This window comes from Anomaloglossus baeobatrachus, chromosome 4, assembly GCF_048569485.1.
Source record: "Anomaloglossus baeobatrachus isolate aAnoBae1 chromosome 4, aAnoBae1.hap1, whole genome shotgun sequence".
Classification (NCBI taxonomy): Eukaryota; Metazoa; Chordata; class Amphibia; order Anura; family Aromobatidae; genus Anomaloglossus; species Anomaloglossus baeobatrachus.
Window position 1 is genome coordinate 501250565 of NC_134356.1, and position 21108 is coordinate 501271672.

Consider the following 21108-nt stretch of genomic DNA (forward strand, 5'->3'; position numbering starts at 1 on the left):
ACCATACACACATTATAGCACAGGATCACAAAAATGCTTTCTTTGAGGTAAAACATTTTTTCAAAATAGGCAAGGAAATGTTTTACCACACCAAAATAATCAGCTGTGATCTCGTGCTGTACTATCTGCATACTCTCTTACTTCCTCCCCTGCTCAGGTGATGTGGTATGATCAGACCATGTCCCTGTACGGTCAGACACGGCCATTACACAGCACATAGCAGGGGCACATACCGTATAAAATATTATTTCAGCATAGGAACATTTTTCTTCAAAACAACCAATTGTGGAAATTATTATTTTTCCAAGATCTGTTGATTAAAATGAAGATAAAAATTAACTTTGTTCATGGAAAAACCCTTTTAGGTCTTTTATGAAACTTAACACTACATTCCCTTGATCTCTTATAGGGCTGTATATAGTAAAACTGCAGCTCCCCTATGAAGACCAGCCACAGACTGGGCTTCATGGGAGGACCAGCAAGGCAGCCATCAGTTTCTTTAGCTGACCCCTGGCTGCCACGATAATCAATCTGCACAAGCACTGACAATTTATCCATTTATATGCTGCAGTCAGTGATTGTCAGAAAATGACCTACTGTTTAAATTAGATTTATTTTTATATTAATTAGATTATTTATGTTAAATGTATTTTTGTAATGTTTTCTTTTTATTGTTTATATCACTATAGTAATAACAAAAAAGTTTTGCAATTTCAACATTGGCCTCTCGGACAAATTTAAGAAGCTTACTTCCTGTTGACCACATGGATATGCATTATACTTACTCCAGACCCAATTTGCTTATGTAGAAGTCTTATGAGGTTGTAATCTGAGAAGACTCTGAATAAGACAAAGGTTGTGAAAAGAGGGGGAGTAGGTGAGCTGTGACCTCATCTTTTGTCAATGGTGGATCCTGTGTTTTCTACTGTGTATAGGGGTGTCACATCTCTTTGTAAATCTTGTCCTTGAAATTGAACACCTTATAACATGCTGACATTTTAAGAGTAAAGGGTGCTTTACACACTGCAACATCACTACCGATATATCGTCGGGGTCACGTCGTTAGTGACGCACATCCGGCGCCGGTAACGTCATCGCAGCGTGTGACACCAAGGAGCGACGATTAACGATCACAAAATTGTTCAAAAACGGTGATCGTTGACACGTCGCTCCTTTCCTTAATATCGCTGCTGCCACAGGTACGATGTTGTTCGTCGTTCCTGCGGCACCACACATTGCTATGTGTGACACCGCAGGAACGAGGAACATCTCCTACCTACGTCCACCGGCAATGAGGAAGATAGGAGGTGGGCGGCATGTTCCGGCCGCTCATCTCCGCCCCTCCTCTGCTATTGGGCGGCCGCTTAGTGACGCCGCAGTGACGTCGCTATGACGCCGAATGCACCTCCCCCTTGAAGGAGGGATTGTTCGGCGGTCACAGCGACGTCGCTGACCAGGTATGTGCGTGTGACGCTGCTGTAGCGATAATGTTCACTACGGCAGCGAGCACCAAATGTCGCACGAACGACGGGGCCGTGTGCTATCGCTAGCGATGTCGCAGCGTGTGAAGCACCCTTTACATTCAGTGCTGATGTCCTACTTATTATCCAGCAAGAAAAGTAGATGGTATCGGCATTATCAGAATCTTTATCTTTCAGTCATAGATCTTACACCAGTAACAATGATTTGACTAAAAGGTACCGTCACACTAAACAACTTACCAGCGATCCCAACAACGATACAACCTGATAGGGATCGCTGGTAAGTTGTTAGGAGGTTGCTGGTGAGAGGTCACACAGTCAGATGCTCCAGCGATCCCACCAGCAACCTGACCTGGCAGGGATCGCTGGAGCATCGCTACACGGGTTGCTGGTGAGCTGTCACCAGCAACCAGTGACCAGCCCCCAGCCAGCAGCGATGCACTGAAGCGATGCTGCGCTTGGTAACTAAGGTAAATATCGGGTAACCAACCTGATATTTACCTTGGTTACCAGCGCACGCAGCTACACGTGCAGAGAGCAGGGAGAAGCGCACACCGCTTAGCGCTGGCTCCCTGCTCTCCTAGCTACAGCACACATCTTGTTAATTACCCGATGTGTGCTGTAGCTACACGTGCAGAGAGCAGGGAGCCGCAAACACTGCTTAGTGCTGGCTCCCTGCTCTCCTAGCTACAGCACACATCGGGTTAATTACCCGATGTGTGCTGTAGCTACACGTGCAGAGAGCAGGGAGCAGCGCACACTGCTTAGCGCTGGCTCCCTGCTCTCCTAGCTACAGTACACAATCGGGTTAATTACCCGATGTGTACTCTGCTACACGTGCAAGGAGCAGGAGCTGGCACAGACAGTGAGAGCGGCGGAGGCTGGTAATGAAGGTAAATATCGGGTAACCAAGGACAGGGCTTCTTGGTTACCCGATGTTTTCCGTGGTTACCAGTGTCCGCAGAAGCCGGCTCCTGCTGCCTGCACATTTAGTTGTTGCTGTCTCGCTGTCACACACAGCGATCTGTGCTGCACAGCGGGACAGCAACAACTAAAAAATGGTCCAGGCCATTCAGCAACAACCAGCGACCTCACAGCAGGGGCCAGGTTGTTGCTGGATGTCACACACAGCGACATCACTAGCAACATCGCTGCTACGTCACAAAAGTTGTCCATCAGCAGCGATGTTGCTAGCGATGTTGCTTAGTGTGACGGGGTCTTTAACCAAGAAGTCCCTTTAAAGCCTTGAAAAAGTCTTCTAATGATGCTGATTGACTGTAAGGCTATGTGCGCACGTTGCGTAAAAACATGCAGTTACGCTGCGCTTTGTAGCGCAGCGTAACTGCATGCGTCCTGCGGCCCCTGCACAGTCTATGGAGATTGTGCAGGGGCCGTGCGCACGTGGCGTCTAAGAGCGCAGCGCTTCGGCTACTGCCGAAGCGCTGCGCAAAAAGAAGTGACATGTCACTTCTTTCCTGCGCTTTGCCGGCAGCTCCTGCTCTGTCTATGGCAGGAGCTGCAGGCAGAGCGCATGGAATCGGCGCTCACTACGGACATTTCTGCAGCGATCTAAAGCGCACATGTGCTCTTCAGATCGCTGCAGAAATTTCTGCAGGGCTTGTACGCAACGTGCGCACATAGCTTAAGTCTTTGTACGCACGGTGCATTTTTCGCAGCGTTTTTGCACGTTTTTCGGGTGCGTTTTTGGGCTAAAAACTGCATGACTTTGCTTCCCCAGCAAAGTCTATGAGTTTTCATTTTTGCTGTCCGCACAGTGCAGTTTTGTTTTAGGTGCATTTTTTATGGTGACCACAAAGATGCAGCATGTCAATTATTTCTGCGTTTTTGCCAGCGTTTTTCACCCATGCAATACATTGGAAAAAATGCAGCAACAAAAATGCGCAAAAACGCATGCTTTTTTTTATGTGTTTTTTACCGCAGGTGCGTTTTTGTGCATTTTTTAGCGGCCAAAACCGCACAAAAACGCTGCATCTTTGTGGTCACACAAAAACGCAGCGTGCGCACATAGCCTAAATTCTTGGGCACTTATTTACCAGCCGGTGAAACCGCGATGTACTATGAAGGTCACATAACAACTTCTAATACAATCATTCTGTCCCTTAAAATCTAATCCCCTGCACAATCTCATCACCAGATTAATTAGCATTTTACTTGTTTGTTAAGTGATCAACGGCAAATAGACAGGAACTAGGCCACAGGTTTTAACGTCCAGTCACACTAAGCAACTTACCAGCGATCCCAACAACGATAGGGATCGCTGGTAAGTTGCTAGGAGGTTGCTGGTGAGCTGTCACACTGCGACGCTCCAGCGATCCCACCAGCAACCTGACCTGGCAGGGATCGCTGGAGCGTGGCTACACGAGTTGCTGGTGAGCTCACCAGCAACCAGTGTCCAGCCACACGTGCAGAGAGCAGGGAGCAGCGCACACTGAGCGCTGGCTCCCTGCTCTCCTAGTTACAGCACACATCGGGTTAATTGCCTGATGTGTGCTGCAGCTAATGTGCACAGAGCAGGGAGCAGCGCACACTGCTTAGCGCTGGCTCCTTGCTCTCCTAGCTACAGCACACATCGGGTTAATTAACCCGATGTGTCCTGCAGCTACATGTGTACAGAGCAGGAGCCGGCACTGACAGTGAGAGCGGCTGAGTCTGGTATCAAAGGTAAATATCGGGTAACCAAGGACAGGGCTTCTTGGTTACCCGATGTTTACATTGGTTACCAGCCTCCGCAGAAGCCGGCTCCTGCTGCCTGCACATTTAGTTGTTGCTGTCTCGCTGTCACACACAGCGATCTGTGCTTCACAGCAGGACAGCAACAACTAAAAAATGGCCCAGGACATTCAGCAACAACCAACGACCTCACAGCAGGGGCCAGGTTGTTGCTGGATGTCACACACAGCAACATCGCTAGCAACGTCACAAAAGTTGTTCGTTAGCAGCGATGTTGCTAGCAATGTTGCTTAGTGTGACGGGGCCTTTAGTTGTTTAGTTGGAAAAAAATGATTTGTTTCATTTGCAAGTGAGGGGACTTTGGAGCATTCTTGGCGTGAACAAAGTCTCACTGCGCAATTAATCCCCTCAATGTGCATACTGAACAATGGCATATCTTGATTGTCAGCACTCAGTCAATCACTGCCTGAACTCCACCTCCACCCCGCCACTGCAGGATGTCAAGATCTGACAAAATGCTCAGTATGCAAACTGAGGCGGCATAATGGTGCCTTGGCAACTAAACCACTAAAAGCTATGCTACACATGTCATTTTTATACGGACTAAGTCCAATACATACTTGTATAACTGGTTTAATTAGCGTTTTGGGAGTGTCAGACTCCCTATAACAACCCCTGTTCCATTGTCTCTTAGGTCTCATCCAGATGTCCATTTCTCACGGATAGAGCACCTATCCATTTTAGTCAATGGGGCTATTTACAAGTCTGTGTTTTTTTAATCTATCCTGTCCGTGAAAAAAAATCATCTAGACATGTTCGATTTTGATCCGAGTCATGGATCAAAATCACCCAAGTAAGTCAGTGGATAGGTGAAAATCAAGGACAGCACATGGGTGTCTGTTTTAACATTGCAATAGGTAGGAGAAGCTTTGCATTTTATGGGGGTGAGTGTTTCATACAATAAAAACCCTGATAGTTATATCTGACCCAGTACATTGATGGAGACCGGTCCATTTCTGCGTATGAGAAAGTAACTGATGTCTAAATGAGGTCTTAGTATAGCGCAGTAGGAGCCAAAGCTTTGTTTTCTGATACAAGTCCCCTGCACGGACATTAATTCTGGCTGCTTGTAGTCACCGCGAGAGGGAGAACATGTTCCAACGCAAACAATGTCTGCACTAAACTCCCTGCAGTGCCGGCTGTACACAGGCAGGATGCTATCATTTCACAATCTGGACCGCAGAACTGACTTCCACCTCTATGAATATACATAAAATATAGCTCAGAATTGTAGATTTACTTACAGTAAAAGAAATTGCCATACAACCATTCATTTTTTTTTTCTATTTTGTTTTTTAAGAAAATATCTGTTATACTTTTTACGTTTTTTATTTTCATTTAGAGTTTATTATAATTACCTCATCCTCTGTATTTGTGTCATTGGCACTCCTCCGTTTTCTTCCTCTTTTGGGATAGCCATTGATCTTGCAATCATAGCATGCTTCTGGGGATAAAGAGTTGTCATCTATTTCCCCACTGACGGCCATATCCTGAGCTCTGCTCAATCCTGCTCCAGTTACGCAGTGTCTAGAAGAAGAGCACACACATATCACTGAAGGTAATCACAGAGAAGAGGTGCCTTCTGTTTATTTATGGATTATAATCCCCCTATTAATTGCCTGGGTATAAAGTCTCAGGTTCAAGAAATATATAGATACATCATAAAAACCCAGTGCCCTCAAACCAATTATATTTGGTATTGTACACCCTTTGAAAAGGAACCTATCAGAAGGTTTTCATGACAGTAACCCCTATTTGTTACATGACGTTCTGTGCTTTATCAGAAAATCGCTAATCCCTGAATGAACTGTTACCTTGCTGGAGAAGTGAGGAGCAGAGTGAAGCTGGAAAAGCTAAAAGCTCTACTGATGTGCCCTGATTGACGACATGTACCACTGTCTTCAGTTTGTCATGCAAGCACTGTGAAGCTGGGTATACTTTTCCCAGGATCATTGATTTACTGCACATGTGCTGAAACTAGAAAACAATTTGTGCATGCTTTCAACCTAGACAGATTGGGTAATTTTTGGACATGGTCATCCTAGACTCTTCTAATATGGGTGATTTTTACACATGGTCATCCTTGACTCTTATATCAAAATATCATATGAAAAGAGCAGGTATTAAAGTTCTCTTGACAAATTCCTGCAAATGAGGACACGTTTGGAAAGCACAGGGCCTAATTTAATGGCTAGTGGTGGCACCTTGGAGAGAAACATTTGACAGTTTTAGCTAAGTAGATTATATGGAAAAGATAGCTTTGGTTCACCAGACAGCTAGCATTCCATTTTTCCCCTACAAAAGAGCATTTGACTCAGCTTAGCCTTCCTGTGTTCACTGTGTGATAGCTGCTGCCAGACTTTTCTGGTGTGGGCATATCTCTCAGAGAACAAAAGGATCAGCAGTCCAAAATTGGACATGCCAGATACTCCTCTTCCGCAGAGTTGGGAGAGCCCCATGCACATTAGACTGTTGACTAATCACGCCGATATCTTCAGGTTCGGCCAACATTTGTCTAATGTGTGTAGGAGCATATAGTATATATTGTAACTTATTGCTACAAGTCCCTATTCATCAAAGGTCTATTAGTCTAGTAGACGGTCATTCTCCATGATTCTCAGCTGTCTCTGCTTTCTTGCTCATACAGGGAAGGCTGTTAATTATTGCGTCACACAACTCAAGAGTGAGTAGGGATTTAAATCAATAAATTATAATGAATCTTATCACCTCAAACAGCTCAGCTTCTATATCTAAGGCAGCATGTTCAACAAGAAGGGTTCTTTTTGAAGAGGCCCTGTCACCAGGCAAAAGTAACCAGTGTTTTGTCTTATTTTATTCCTACTGTTCTCCTGAGTTATCCACATTTTTCTTTGCTTTTTTAAAATCACACCACACAGTGCCAGAGACATGAACTTTTTATTCAGTGCACATTTTTACGGTCTTTACAAGGGGTTAATAAGACAGAGGAGCCTAAAGACACATCCCCAGATAGTCCTGTAGCCACGGCCACTTAAAAAGACCATATAAAAATACCAAATAACACTAAATAAATAAAGACCATGTCTCTGGAACTGTATGAAATGAAAAAGAAAAAGCAGATTCTTCTAGAAAGCAGTAGGAATAAAATTAAAAAATTAGATACTTTTGACTTCGTGACAGGTCTCCTTTAAATTCTTTAATGTGTAATGTTGCTATTCGGAAAACAATTTGTTATGAAAGTTAAGAAATAATGCAATAAGACATTATTTCTGAAAAAAAAAACAAGACTGTTTCTAAAATAACAAATAGATAATTCTGAAATGAGCTTTTTGTCATTTTTCATCTTTATATAGACAATAACGGAGAAGTTAGAGAATGCTAGTACATGACATAAGCCTTGCTCTACATAGTTTGTTCCAAGGGCGGTGGCATTAAAAGTTCTTCATGCCAAGAGCAGTTTCTGAGAATTGTTCCCAACAGAAGGAACATCACTGCCTCCACATAGAGCACACTGTAGCATCTAATTACATCTTTAGCTGTACTTTTGCTTGTGAAATAGATTAAAGTTAAACTTCAGGCACATTTTCATAATTGGTAAAATAGAACTGCTAGGGTCCCATACAGCCCAATAACATGAAGTGCTTTTATTATTTTCTGCTGTAAGGGCATCTTGATAACTGTCATTTGAGTGACTACAGAAAAGCAATTAATGGCTCTGGAAACCACGGTAGAATTCACATTTTTACTAATTATGAAAATGTGCCCAAGGTCTGACTTTATATTCATAGTACATAGAGGCACATCAGGTGTCAGAATTGTGCAAATAACGGGTGAGATGACCACTGTGCCTCTTAGTTTCTGATTCTGTTCAGAAACTAAGCGATACCAATGAGCGGATTCTGTATAACATCGTTTGACCTCTAAGGAGGGAGATGAAGGTGCACAGTGGCCAGCTGAGAGCTTCTACTCCTTTATTTTAGCCACCATGGGACACCCGTCCAGCAATTAAACCTTCTGTTACTCTAGTTTAATTTTTTACTCAAAGAATGAATAGGCTCCTATTTTGCAGCCTTATCAGATGCTCCTGATACAGGAACTGAAATGTCTTTCGCTGTGTGATGTATTGGGGTTGAATAAAACACAACTTTTATTAAGTAATCCAATAAGTCCATATCTGTTGAGAGCGGCATACACCATTGCATCATATATTGTTTGATCACAGACTGCTACAGAATCACGGCAACATCAAATGAGGAAACACTTAGGTTACCCTGAAATTATTGCCAGTCTGCCCTATTGAAAATCCCCATCACATTAAAATGCTATCCAACGTCCAGGCAGCATGATTTCGGATGCATTTATAGTGGCTGATAATTGGGAACAAGCTGTCTGACACATACTGATTGATGAAAGATGAAGCTGGCAGCTCCATCTTCCACCAATGTATTCACCACTGTCTGATTCCTCAGGATGTAGATAGCTGTGTCATCAGGAAGTGGGCAATGGCAGTGGACGGGCAAGGGCATGGTGCGGCCCTTGGGCTACTTTTTTCAGCCAATTGGCACTTTTGGTCCACGTACCAGAGTGGACCAGCCAGAGGGCCTGATGTGGCCAGCATGCCGCAGTTTGCCCAGCTCTGCCATACATATTGTTGGCCAAAACAGTGTTCTTTTGGCCTCCATATGTCCAGTATGAGTTTGAATACCATTTGTTTTTCTTGGAAGCACAGCAGACTCTGCAGAGGACCACTGCAAAGAAATGTATACTTTGCGGTGCATGAGGTTTTATTTTTACAATGGGTCCCTATGGTGGATGGATGCTTCAGCATCTATCAGGATGGTGACCACTGTTGGGCAGCACTTGACAGTGGTCACAGATGCAGTATGTACTTAGCCTTAAAGGGAACCAACATATATAAAGTAAAGCCAGTGCTATACTGGTACTGGGATGATGAATCCAGGCATACCTTTTGTTCAGAGATTGGATGTTATATTTCAGAAATTTGTGCAAGTAAAATTCCAGCAATGCACTGTTATTTGATTGACACGTGCAACAGAAAGGGAATATGTGGGTCGGGTCTTGCTATGTATTCCCGCCATTGTCGGTCTGCCTGTGATGGAATTAACGTCTATGACGGCGAAAGGGGGAGGAAGGCCAGACAGGAAGACAGGGGTGGGAATAGATAGCAAGACGTAACCCACATATTCCCTTCCTGTTGCACCTGTCAATCAAGTAACTGTGCATTGTTGGAATGTTACTTGCACATATTTCTGAAATAAAATATCCAATCTCAGAACAAAAGGTATACTTAGATGCAGCATCTTAGCACCAGTATAGCACTGGATTTACTTTATATATGAAAATCCTAATGGTTTGTTCCCTTTAACCTATTTATTATTGAATTAACTAAGGTTATATTTTATTACACCCCAACATGATACAAAGTGAAATTTGTTTTAGCTAATTGGGAAAATTTGGTTAACATTCATTCAATGAATGTCCTAACAATATGTGAGAATCAGTTTTTAACTGACACGCACCATTTTTCTTCATACAAAAATAATACCAATAACATTCCTGGTTATAAATAAAATATAAATGGTTACCCTTGTCCTACTCTGAAGTACCCTGGTGGGCACCCGCATACATAGCCTCCTTCTGTATTGGAACAGCCATAGCTACATGGAGCCTGGGAAGAGCTGCACTCATTGACATCATGGCAAGAACCACCAAACTGTTCAAACTGAAATCCTGTAGGACATATGCACTTGAAGCTTCCCAACGTATTGTGACACGTGGCTCCTCCACACACCAGGCTGCTCAGACACTCGTTCTCGTCTGCAAGGGAACACCAGACAAAGACAAATTACAATTAGCAAGTTTTAGGTACCACAGTATTTTCTACTTAAAGTGACCCTGTAATCCAGGAATAAAATTTAATTTATGATTAAGTATAAAGAATTATATTACATGGAGCCCTCCTTTTGTACCCCTCATTCACCAATCTGCACTTTTAGTGTCCTCTCTGTATTGTGATAAATTGACCCCAATGATTGACAAACCACCTGATGTAATCTATGCTGGTGTAGTCTGAAACACTCCCCTGCTCTCTGATTGGCCAGTGCTTACTCCATATACCCAGTGACATAGAATACAGTCCCTATACTGGGGAGTCATTTTAAATGGTAATGATATTGCAGCCTTTTTTTCTAATCGTAGACAATCGTAGATAAAGGGATACAATTCTTTTGCAGCTACATCACTGAAATCAACAATCTTGATTAAATGAATTTCATATGACATACAGTCTCTTTATTTTATATGAGTTTGGTCTCAGCTGCCACCCCTGCCTAACCATTTGACATACCCGTATTTGCTGAACTAGAAACAAGATCTTGGTATTTCTCTATTGGATAAACAAAAAGGCAAAGGAGTTTTTTGGTTTTCCCTCACGTCTTCTATCAGTTCTAGATTTCAGGCATGTGGGTACAAGATTTTATTAAAATGGAATTGTGCGACTTCTAGCTTACATAGTGGACAGCCTTCTGTTCTTGTGCTATGCTGGATATGTTTGAAGGAGAAGGGTTCCATACTTTCTCGTCTTGTTGTGTTCTTTTGTCATTCTGGGTTTGTGTCCAAAGGCATATCTTTCACCTTACGGGCCGGTAACTACCTCTTGCATCACAGTGACATCCTTAGTCAATGATACAAATTTTATCTCCTTCAGCACCTAATTAATGCATTTCACTCTTGCATTCCTCTCATGGAGTTGGCCAGATTCTCCATCATTAAGTCTCAGGTTCTCCATGATCAATGAGATTATGAGGATGGAAACTTGATTTCATCATTGGAAAACAATACCTTCTCCTTTAGCAAGACTTGATTCTACTGGTTGGTTTTCCAAGAAACTGTAGAATATTGGTCGAATCAAGCATAGCGCTCAAACTTGGTTAGATAAGGTCTTTCTTGGACAGTAGTCATTTCACTGTAAGCATATCCTGGACAGTCATCTTTTTTTTTTCTTTTACCTTTCCCTTTTCTTGTTTTTTGACTGCTTTTTCTCTTCTTTCCCATTTCACCTTTTTTACCCCATTGGGTTACTTAATTGTTAAAAATACATTGCCCAGGCCCCTCACCTACTTAGTCAGGTACATTGTCTTTCATGTTCTATGAGTCACAGATTTATTCACTTATTTTTCTTTGCAATTTTAGATTATTGCTGCCTGAAATCCTCTCTTGGGGCTGCGCCCCGCTGTTGGATGAGTTGTTGTTGTGCAATGGTTGTTAAAATAAAGAATTTTCAAATAAAAAAAATGAATTTCACGTCTGATACAATTGTGTTAATAATAATACTTGTAGGCAACAGAAAGAAAGAGAACTAGTGTGGAAATAGCATGTCTTCCTATGCCTATTAAAGAACAATAACATAATGAAGCCATGGTGACACACGTCTTCACTAACAGATGGCAAACAACACAAAACACATCTGCCAGCATTACATGTGGCATTAATAGAACAGTTCCTATTATTGGTACTGTGATTGCTTATGTTTACAACTAAACAAAACAAATGTGACTTTTCCCAAGCCACATGATGACTGCAGTAGTCTGGTAAAGAGGTGACGGGAATATATTATAAACTACATGAACACTACCCCAACTACGGCAAAACATGTTTGTGCTTGGTAATTTCCGTGGTAGGCATTTAACTCCTGGGGAACAAAGACATATTAGTTGCTTTTTATGACTTTTATGGCCAATCATGCAACTATTTGTTTTAGGCTTTGTAACTTCTTTTAGGCTTTGTGTGGGGTATAAACACATTTTAACGAAAATCAGATGCACATAAAGTTCATGTCTCTGTTGATGCCACTGTCCGGACATCTGTTCACAAAACATTGTTACAATTGCCTTCTGGCTTGTCCAGATGATCTGCAGCAAACTACAGATGGGCAGCAAAGTTTTTTTTGGACAGCAGTGGATTTGTCCTTCTAATCCTGCCATGCCAGCCATTGTTGTTCAGTGTCTTCCTCATGGTGAACATATGAGTAGGTAATCAGAGAGGTGTTTCGCTGCTTATAGGTCACCTTGGCTTCCTTGATGACCTGACGGACAATTATATGCCTTGTTATGTAGTTATCTTTGTTAGTCGATCACTCCAGAAGATGGTAATAATGGCCTTGAATTTCATATATTTATATTGAAGTGACCCAATTCATCAAGACCAGCGTGCTGGATTCAGATGCTCCTGATTCACACTTCGGCATAAATCTGGTACATCTGATGAGTGGCAAGCGCCTCCATGCAAGATTCCTGGCTCAATTAGACCAGCTGTGACATCCTGCCATGCTTCCATCCCTGTCCAGCTCTGCCCATTTTGTCTGAGCTGGGAGAAACTGGTGTAAAAATGACAAAAGTCATAGGTGTAAGCAGAGTTGTGCCTAAACGTTTCAAAGCTTACGCCAGAATTTTGGTGTGAAAGGTTTGATGGATTGGGCCCAGTATGTCAGACTGTAAATTGGTAGAGTGCAAACTCTTTACAGATGGTTTTGTAACCTTTTACAGCCTGAGGAGCATCCACAACTCTTTTTCTTTGGTTCTCAGAAATCTTCTTTGTTCATGCCATGATACACTTCCACAAACATGTCTTGTGAAAATCACACATTAATAGATCTGTCACGCTGTACTCTAAGATGTACAATAGCAGTACAGCGCAGTAATGTGGGACTGAGAGGATTCCTGAAACTATCTGAGAAGGTAGTTAGCTGGTAATCCACTAGGGGGCATAAAAGTGGAGGAAACGTATGAGCAGGGAATTCCCTAGCAGAGGTAATACTAGTCAAGCCCACCAGATGGCAGTAGAATCGTCAGAAAACCGTGTCACAACATGAGGTCTTGTAAGTACACAAGGGCAAAGTCTAAACATAGTCAGAGGGAAGCAAATAGTCAGTAGCCGGGAAATCAGAGCCTAGAAGCGAGGGGGAGTGGGAAGACAAGACAGAATAAAGGTAAACAGATAAGGAACGAACAGGGAGACAGCAGGAGAGACACTGATGGAAACAGACAACAGAGGAGGTTAACAGGTCAGGTGAACACGGAGGTCAGGAGGGGGCAGGGCAGACAACAGGTCACTCAAGAGCAGAACACAGCAGAGCCAGAAGTATCACTGGCGAAGTCCAAGAGAAACAGTGCCCTAATCAAGCAGCCTGACCTCCAGAACGAGGCAGAAAGGATTAACCCCTAACGTGACTTGCATCAGAAGTGAAACTAAAAAAAAGGCTCCGCTCCAGCTGAGCCAGGAGTCAATCATGACAAGATCCTTGTTTTTTTGTTAAAAAAAAATAAATAAAGGTTGGCCCGTCATCCCATTAACTAAACGCACCAAACTCTAATTTCACTTTCAAATGAGCTATTAATCCTAAAGGTTCACATACTTTCACCACTGATACGGTTGTTGACGTTTTTTCCCTTCTTTGCTTGATTTGATTCTCTGATTTGGTTCTGTGATTTTGATCTGATGAAGGAGATGATATCTCCGAAATGCATTGTTAATAAAATCACCATCAATTTTTCTTGGCGTTTCCACTCATTCATGGCAGTGCAGCATTAACCCTTCTACCACCATCCTAAATTACTGGCCTATTTAGACAGACCGTCCAGAATTCTATGTGCACTGTCTGATTGTTAATACAATTTTGTTGTGTACCATAGTTATCTCCTGTCTATACAGAATGATATGCTTCATATAGCATTCATTTTTAAGTCTGCATCACACATACTCAGAGAATATTTGCTCATTCATCAGGTGAATGCCATCCTGTTCAGACAGACCGCTAATCAGGTATAAACGTTTGTACGAATGCTCGTTCCCCAATTATTCTCAAGTCTATATGGTACTTAATTATTCCTAAACTTTGTTATGGACTACAATATATGTTGTATACTATAGAGAGATTCACTCAAAAGAGCTCCTGAAACTCTTGTTAGGATGAAGCAATCTGAGCTAAAAAATATACTCCACATATCTTGTTGTACGTGTAAGCAACTACATTACATGCGATGCTAGAAGGGAGTTACATTTACTGTCAGACACATCCATTCAGTGCTCCATGTTTCTGAACCTATCGTTATACTGTAGATATGATGGGCATAGCAGCAATTTCACGTTGGACATTTTGCTTCAAATCTTCCACAACGTGAGGCTTTTTCTGATTGACTTTCTCTTTAAGCCAAAGAAAGAAGTCTGTTTGTGTCACACCTAGTTACGGTGGTGGCTAAAGCCCCTTTCAAATGACCTTGCTGTTGAAAAAGACTCAATTTCTGCCATGCTTTGTGCCGAGGTGCTCAATCATGCTGCAACTAATCTTCCGTTAACTCATGATCATCTATTTGATTCATGAACTGTTCAAAAATGTCCAGGTACACATCAGTGTTCATGGTGGTGTCACAGAAAATGGGGTCTATGGCGTACAACTGAGACATCAAGCACCATACACTGACTTTTTGACCATGTAAGGATTTTTGGTGAGTAGCACAGGATTTTCAGTGACCCATATATAAGTGTTTTTGCAACGCTTTCTGGCTTGTTTATCCTAGCGTGAGTTATTACAGAATATTTGGGGCCTCTTTCGATTGAATCTCCCTGTATACGTATTACTAACGATCATTCAGTGCAATCTGCTTGGTCTGCTGGGTTTACACTGCAAGATTCACACAGTTAAATGGCTACAGTGAAGGCAAGCACCAGTCATTTACTGGCCTGTTTAGAAAGGCCAACCAGAATTCCACAAACTAGAATATATATTAAACCTTAAATTCCCCAAAATCTCCCCTTTTACTCTGATGACCGCTTTATACCCCTTTTGCATTCTCTCAAGCAGCTTCATCAGGATTGAAAGAGTTCCCAGAGATGGTGAGAACTTGTTATGTAGTCCATAACCAGTACTGGAACAACCACATCCAGTCATCTTCAAGAAAAGTTTAATAACTAAATGATCAAATCCCTAAGTAAGAATACTCACCCACACACTGATTCCACTGGTAATGTTGAAGATAGCCTTGTGGACAACTACACCTATATCCACCCATGATGTTCTGACATCCATGTTGACAACGATGGCTTCCATCACATTCATCCACATCTAGATAACAAAAAATGGAACAGTTTTTATATATTTCAGAACTCGATGAATACAGAGTGGTGTCTATACTCTAACAATTCATACAACTATAAAGAATATATGAAAATAAACAGAAATTTTAGAACAGCCGTTTCCTTATAATTGTACTTGTAGATGATAAACAAAAAAAAACCACAGTAGAAAAATCAAATATTTATGATTCTTTGGCAGCAAGATGGTTTTAACCGTTATATCTACTTGGCCACATTGTGCTAGACCCCACAGCATGTACCAGCCACCTTCCCATAACTGAGAAAAGAGCTCCTGCAAAAATAAACAGTGCTGTTTTCTTTGGCTAATGTAAGAATAAGAACAAGTGATGTTCCACCTCACAAATAGGGACATCACTTGATCATGTCCTCAGGACCTAGGCTGCCTCTAGGGCATACAATTGGCCAGATGTAACTGACGCTGCACTGTTTTAAAGGGAAGTAGTTATCAAAAAATTACCTACTGCTCAATTTTTTTGTTACGTGTTTCTTTAATTTTTGCAAATGCTTTTTTGTTTCATATTGCCATCTTTATTAGAAAAACAAAATAAGGAATTTTGAAAATTTCACAGTTGCCACTGGGCCTTTTTTAGACTCATACTTCCTGTTTTGAAGAGTTATCTGACGGCTCCATATTATCAGAGGCTGAATTAAAGGGATGGACCACTATGTTAACATAGATGGCCTTCCCTGATATGCAGAACCCGGTCGCGGCTGCTATCAGAAGATAGGGCAGCTCCGGAACTGAGCATTCCCAGGCCACCTCCTGCCGCCAATGGCACGGAAATCAGCTGGTCAGGGGAGGTGCGGGTTGTTGGACCCCAGCTCATCGGACTTTATTGACCTATCCTAAGTTTAGGCCATCAATGTAAAAGTAGTGGCCAACCTCTATAACACCTAAATACACAGAAGATAAGCATATGATCCTCCATTCTCAATAGAAGATGTCACAGCTCACCCTGCTCCCCCTTCCTTCACAATGACCTTTGCCCCCACTGACTAGATGCTTCAATGCAACAAATAGGGTCAAAGTCTGTTCATTGTGACTAATGTACATGTGGACTTCTGTAAACAACAGCTAGTATATAAGATAATTGGCCCACCTTAGGCATTTTAATTCCGGAAGCATATAACAGTGTAATTATTAGGAGTAAATCTCCATGAATATATTTGCACCATGGAGTAATTCATGTACCTTCACACGCTGCTCCGCTCTGATCGAGTGCAAATCCACGCTGGCAATCACAAGCGTAACTTCCCGGCGTGTTCTGACATATGCCCTTAGAGCCACACAAGTTCATTTCTGCAGCACACTCATTGTTATCTGAAGTATACAGAAGGAAAAAAACAACGATTTATAAATAAGATTTCAGAATATAGCTCGGAACAAGATGGAATCAATGATAATGATAACCTTTCCTTATGGTCACCACTATAGTACATCTAAGACGTTTCCCAGCAAAGACTCTACTAAAAGTGGCCTTAGCTTATGTGATGTCAGCAAAGTGGTCAATTCAGCAGGACAGCCTAACCATTTATTGTTTAGAGGATGTCCCAATTGTTCCTTCATGGCAGATGTTGGGAAAAAGAAGGAGGGGGCACCTCAAACATTCTAAAACTTCAGAAAGAAGCAGCAGAAGAACTCAAACTAAACCTTTCTATAATTCCACTACTCCCAGAAATCAGGGCCAGCTTTTTAGGTTTCATTAGTTGGTCGTTGGAATTGTTCCAAGTCCATCCATCATTTATACACAGGAAATGTGACAATTGTTTTTATTCAACTGCTTAGATCCCCACCTGATCCCAAAAATGATGGTCCCAAAGTCTTCCATGTATGGGACATGTATTATTACTGCTCAACTAGATTTTATGGTCCACTAAGAGTGGTAGTTTCACAAGTTATCACCATTTACATAGACATTAAATGAAATGGCAATTACTACCATTTTGGTGACATGAGACCCTAATTCTTGCGATTGTTGGGGGTCCTAGCAGTAGGACCCTCACAGATCATACATTTATCACATGTCTTGTGGATAGGTGAGAAATGCGATTACCCCTTCAAACTTACTTAAATGTCTGAGTTTCTAAATTACTGTAGTAGCATTAATTGTTGATCACGGTTTAACCAGCTGATGATTAGGTTACCTTGTTGTTATACAGATGGTCAGAAAATAATATCACTGCTAGATATACTTCTCCACTTCTCCTCTACTCACTCTTATAATAAGTAAATAATTATACATTTTTGTCATTCAAGCTCAACAGAGAAGATCATGGTCTTCTCACTAGATTTAAATTTGATGGTTCTAATTTCCAAAGATCAAGGAGTAAGTAACAAAAATCTAATCATCGAGTGCTAAGTATGACACTAGGGTATTCCATCATGTTTGTTATTGTAACAATTACTAAATAAGAACATGATGACATGAAACCTCATGTGAGAAATATTCAGCTTCCTGTTCTTCACCGCCAACCAGAAAGCCATAATACATTTTATCCACATATTAAACTAATAAAAGGGCTCATAGCAGCACAGAAAATATTGTCACTGTGTGAGACTGTGAATCCAAAGCTTCTCAATTAGCCTCCATAAGAAATACCAAATTATGCTATAAAATTGTATGAGTCTAGATTAGCGCCAAGTCCACCCTGGAGCTTGTATGGAGCTGAAATACAACTATGTGACTGAGCCCTAAAGATAACATTCAGCAAAGAACAACACTGACAACTGGGATTCCTGATAATGGACATTAAACATGGAAAATATGGCAACTTTATACAACCCAACTTACAATACTGAACTTAGGCTATGCTTACACTTCTGTTTGGACTTTCCAGTTCTGCTTTGAGGAACAGAAAAATTGAATAACATCAAAAATGAATCTGTTGCAAAACTGAAGCAATAGAAGCAGAGGAACCCCATCAAGTATTATAGGTTCTGTTACCTCTCTCTTTTTAGAATGGAAGAAAGATCACACCATGACTCTGACTCAATAACAGCAAGGTGCAAAGTGGTAGGTGCCATAGACTGGAGTAAGATTTGATGAGCAGGGGTCACCATACCCCCGACTCCTCAGTCCTGCCTCAGCTCTGCCCACTTTGTCACAACTCTGCAAAAATGGCAAGAAAAAGCCAAAAGTCAAAAAAATTGTATGCAGCCTCGTGTATAGCAAAAATGTTATGATTTTTCAAAGGTTTTTACTCAGCTTTGTTTACTCAGTGCCCGAGAGAACCAAAAACTGACACATAATGGAACCCATGCTGACTCAATCATTGGGGTTCTCCTGCTTCCATTTCCATCAGCTATGAAGTGGATACAATTATTACATTAGTCTACTCCTAAAAACAGAACCGCCAAACGGGTAATCAAGGAGTAACAAAAATTTAGTGCACCAATTCCTAATATATATATATATATATATATATATATATATATATATATATATATATATATATATATATATATATATATATTGTATATATATAGATATATATATATTTGTCTATATATATTGTATATATATGTGTATGTATAAATGAAGAATAGTAAATGCTCTAATGAACACGGGATTTAAAAAAGCAGCATTCAATGTAAGGGTCGCACAAACCTATGATAAGATAATATGCAGTTATATAGTATTGTGCACATTGGCACATTTAATATTGTTCATTTGTCTCCATTCTTCACGCACATAGGCAGATTACTAGTACATATATACTGTATATATTTTGCCTTCTTTCCTGCCGTCAGTATCAAGGTACATGGAAAATAGTCTTTGTTCTCAGATACACTTACCGATACAAGCAGTATGGTGCTGGGTGAACCCGGGAGGACATTTACATGTAAATCCTCCAATTGTGTTGACACATATAAACTGGCAGTTGTGTTGTTTGGTGGCACATTCATCAAGGTCTGAGTGGAAATATAAAAATATTAAAGCTTTATATCTCTCTAGGTGGATATTGCTTAATTATTTATTTATTCACATCATTTATCCATGAATTAGACATGTATTATTTGTGCCTTGTACGGTTTTACCTTAGCAAATGTTTAAATTCTGTGAACACTTTTGAAACCAATTTTCTATCCAAAATAAAAGAAACTATTCTACCTTAAAATGCCCTACTGTTCTGTAGACCAAGCTGTCTATGATTTATTTTCTGTGAGTCTCCATTTAATGCAGTCATTCTTGGATTATGGAGTGGCAAACATATGGCATTCATACCAAACAAGTCAAGATGGATGAAGTGTGTAATTCTATATATGTAACATTACCTTTACAGCTCCTCCTATCCTCCTGTAACACGTAGCCGCGAGGACAGGAACACTGGAAACTTCCATCAGTATTTTTACAGATAAAGTTACAGGGTTTGGGAGACTGAGTACATTCATCAAGGTCTGTATGGAAAATAACATCTGATATTAAGAAAGCTTAATACAATGCAGCCTTAATGGAGAATATGTAAAATATCCTTAATAGGAAGATATAATGGAACAATCAAGAACAACTATGGATGAGTTTCTTCTATACAATGGGACTTGGCCACACGTTTGCCCTGGTATTGTGGAAGGAGAGCGTACCTATGCAAGAAGTGCCAGTCACATCCGGAATATAGCCGGGATTGCATTCACACTTATACGAGCCTCTCTCATTGATACATTGTCCATTCCGGCAGATTCCATGTAGTACATGACACTCATCAATATCTGAAAATATGCAAGAAAATCAGGTCAGTAAAAGTGTTGATAACATACAATCACTTAAAGGCAACCAATCACCAGGATTTTCGTATATAACCTAAAGCTAGAGCTATACTGGCACTATCAGGCTGCTTATCAACATACCTGTAGTGGTCAGCTTGGATGTTTAGGTTTTGAAATCCAAGAAAGTAAAGTTTATAAAATTAGCTGCTTGTTGTCTGACAGCAGCAAAGGAGCAGATAATATCTGGGGGGTATTCATAGTTATCCCCTCCCCCTGTTAGAATTAGCATAAGTATTATACAAATGATTCACTTTGTCTCTTGCAGGACCTCTGTGAGGTCATACCCATGACCGCTCTGAGCCGGGGGAGAGGGGCTGACAGCAGGGCAGGTAGGTAGCTGCTATCCACCTACCTGCCCCTATGTAGCGAACAGTGAAATAACAAAAAAAAAGCAAAATAAGCCGGATAACCCCTTTAATAAAATCAGACTAGATTTAACCATTCAAAACAATTTTGTTTTCCACATTTCTCTAATATCTTACCATTACAGCTCCAAGCACACATACACTATGCTCCACATACAGCCCAATCAGGTGTCCTCGCTGCCCTCCAGAATTACTGCCTGGGTGATATACGTACTGTATATCAATATCCCCCCATTGTACATACTAAAGGCTGCTCCATTGGACCGTGTGCTTTTACTGCACTTACCCCTAAGGCACCAAGAAATATCCTTGTGCTATGTACAGTAAATCTCATGAAAAGATCTGCAGATATGCCTCCCTTATTAGAAAATGTATAGTTATAAGGTGCACATTAGAGATGATCACATTTATTGTAAACTTATTGAATTCTACCCAAATAGCAAAATAATCCTCATTTTTGAGGATACGGAGATTTGGAAATTTGCTTTGCTGGCCATCATTTTGCTGAGCAAAATATGGCAGTCAAAGGCTTACAAAGCAATCCTTACCTCATTTCTCACCTTTCTGGCACCTTCTTTGTTTGCTGCCCACCATC

The 21108-nt window shown here is 41.2% G+C and overlaps 1 protein-coding gene across 2 annotated transcripts in view; it reads right to left on the reverse strand.

Annotated features, from left to right (window-relative positions):
- Positions 1-21108, reverse strand: part of FBN1 (fibrillin 1) — a 385311-nt gene that overhangs the window by 10214 nt on the left and 353989 nt on the right. For both annotated transcript variants that reach the window (XM_075345804.1, XM_075345803.1), the window contains exons 59-65: positions 19966-20091; positions 19660-19782; positions 19180-19296; positions 16576-16704; positions 15232-15351; positions 9818-10049; positions 5591-5759 (exon numbers count right to left, since the gene is read on the reverse strand). In XM_075345804.1, coding sequence (XP_075201919.1) covers positions 5591-5759; positions 9818-10049; positions 15232-15351; positions 16576-16704; positions 19180-19296; positions 19660-19782; positions 19966-20091 — 1016 coding nt within the window. The remainder of the gene's footprint in view (positions 1-5590; positions 5760-9817; positions 10050-15231; positions 15352-16575; positions 16705-19179; positions 19297-19659; positions 19783-19965; positions 20092-21108) is intronic.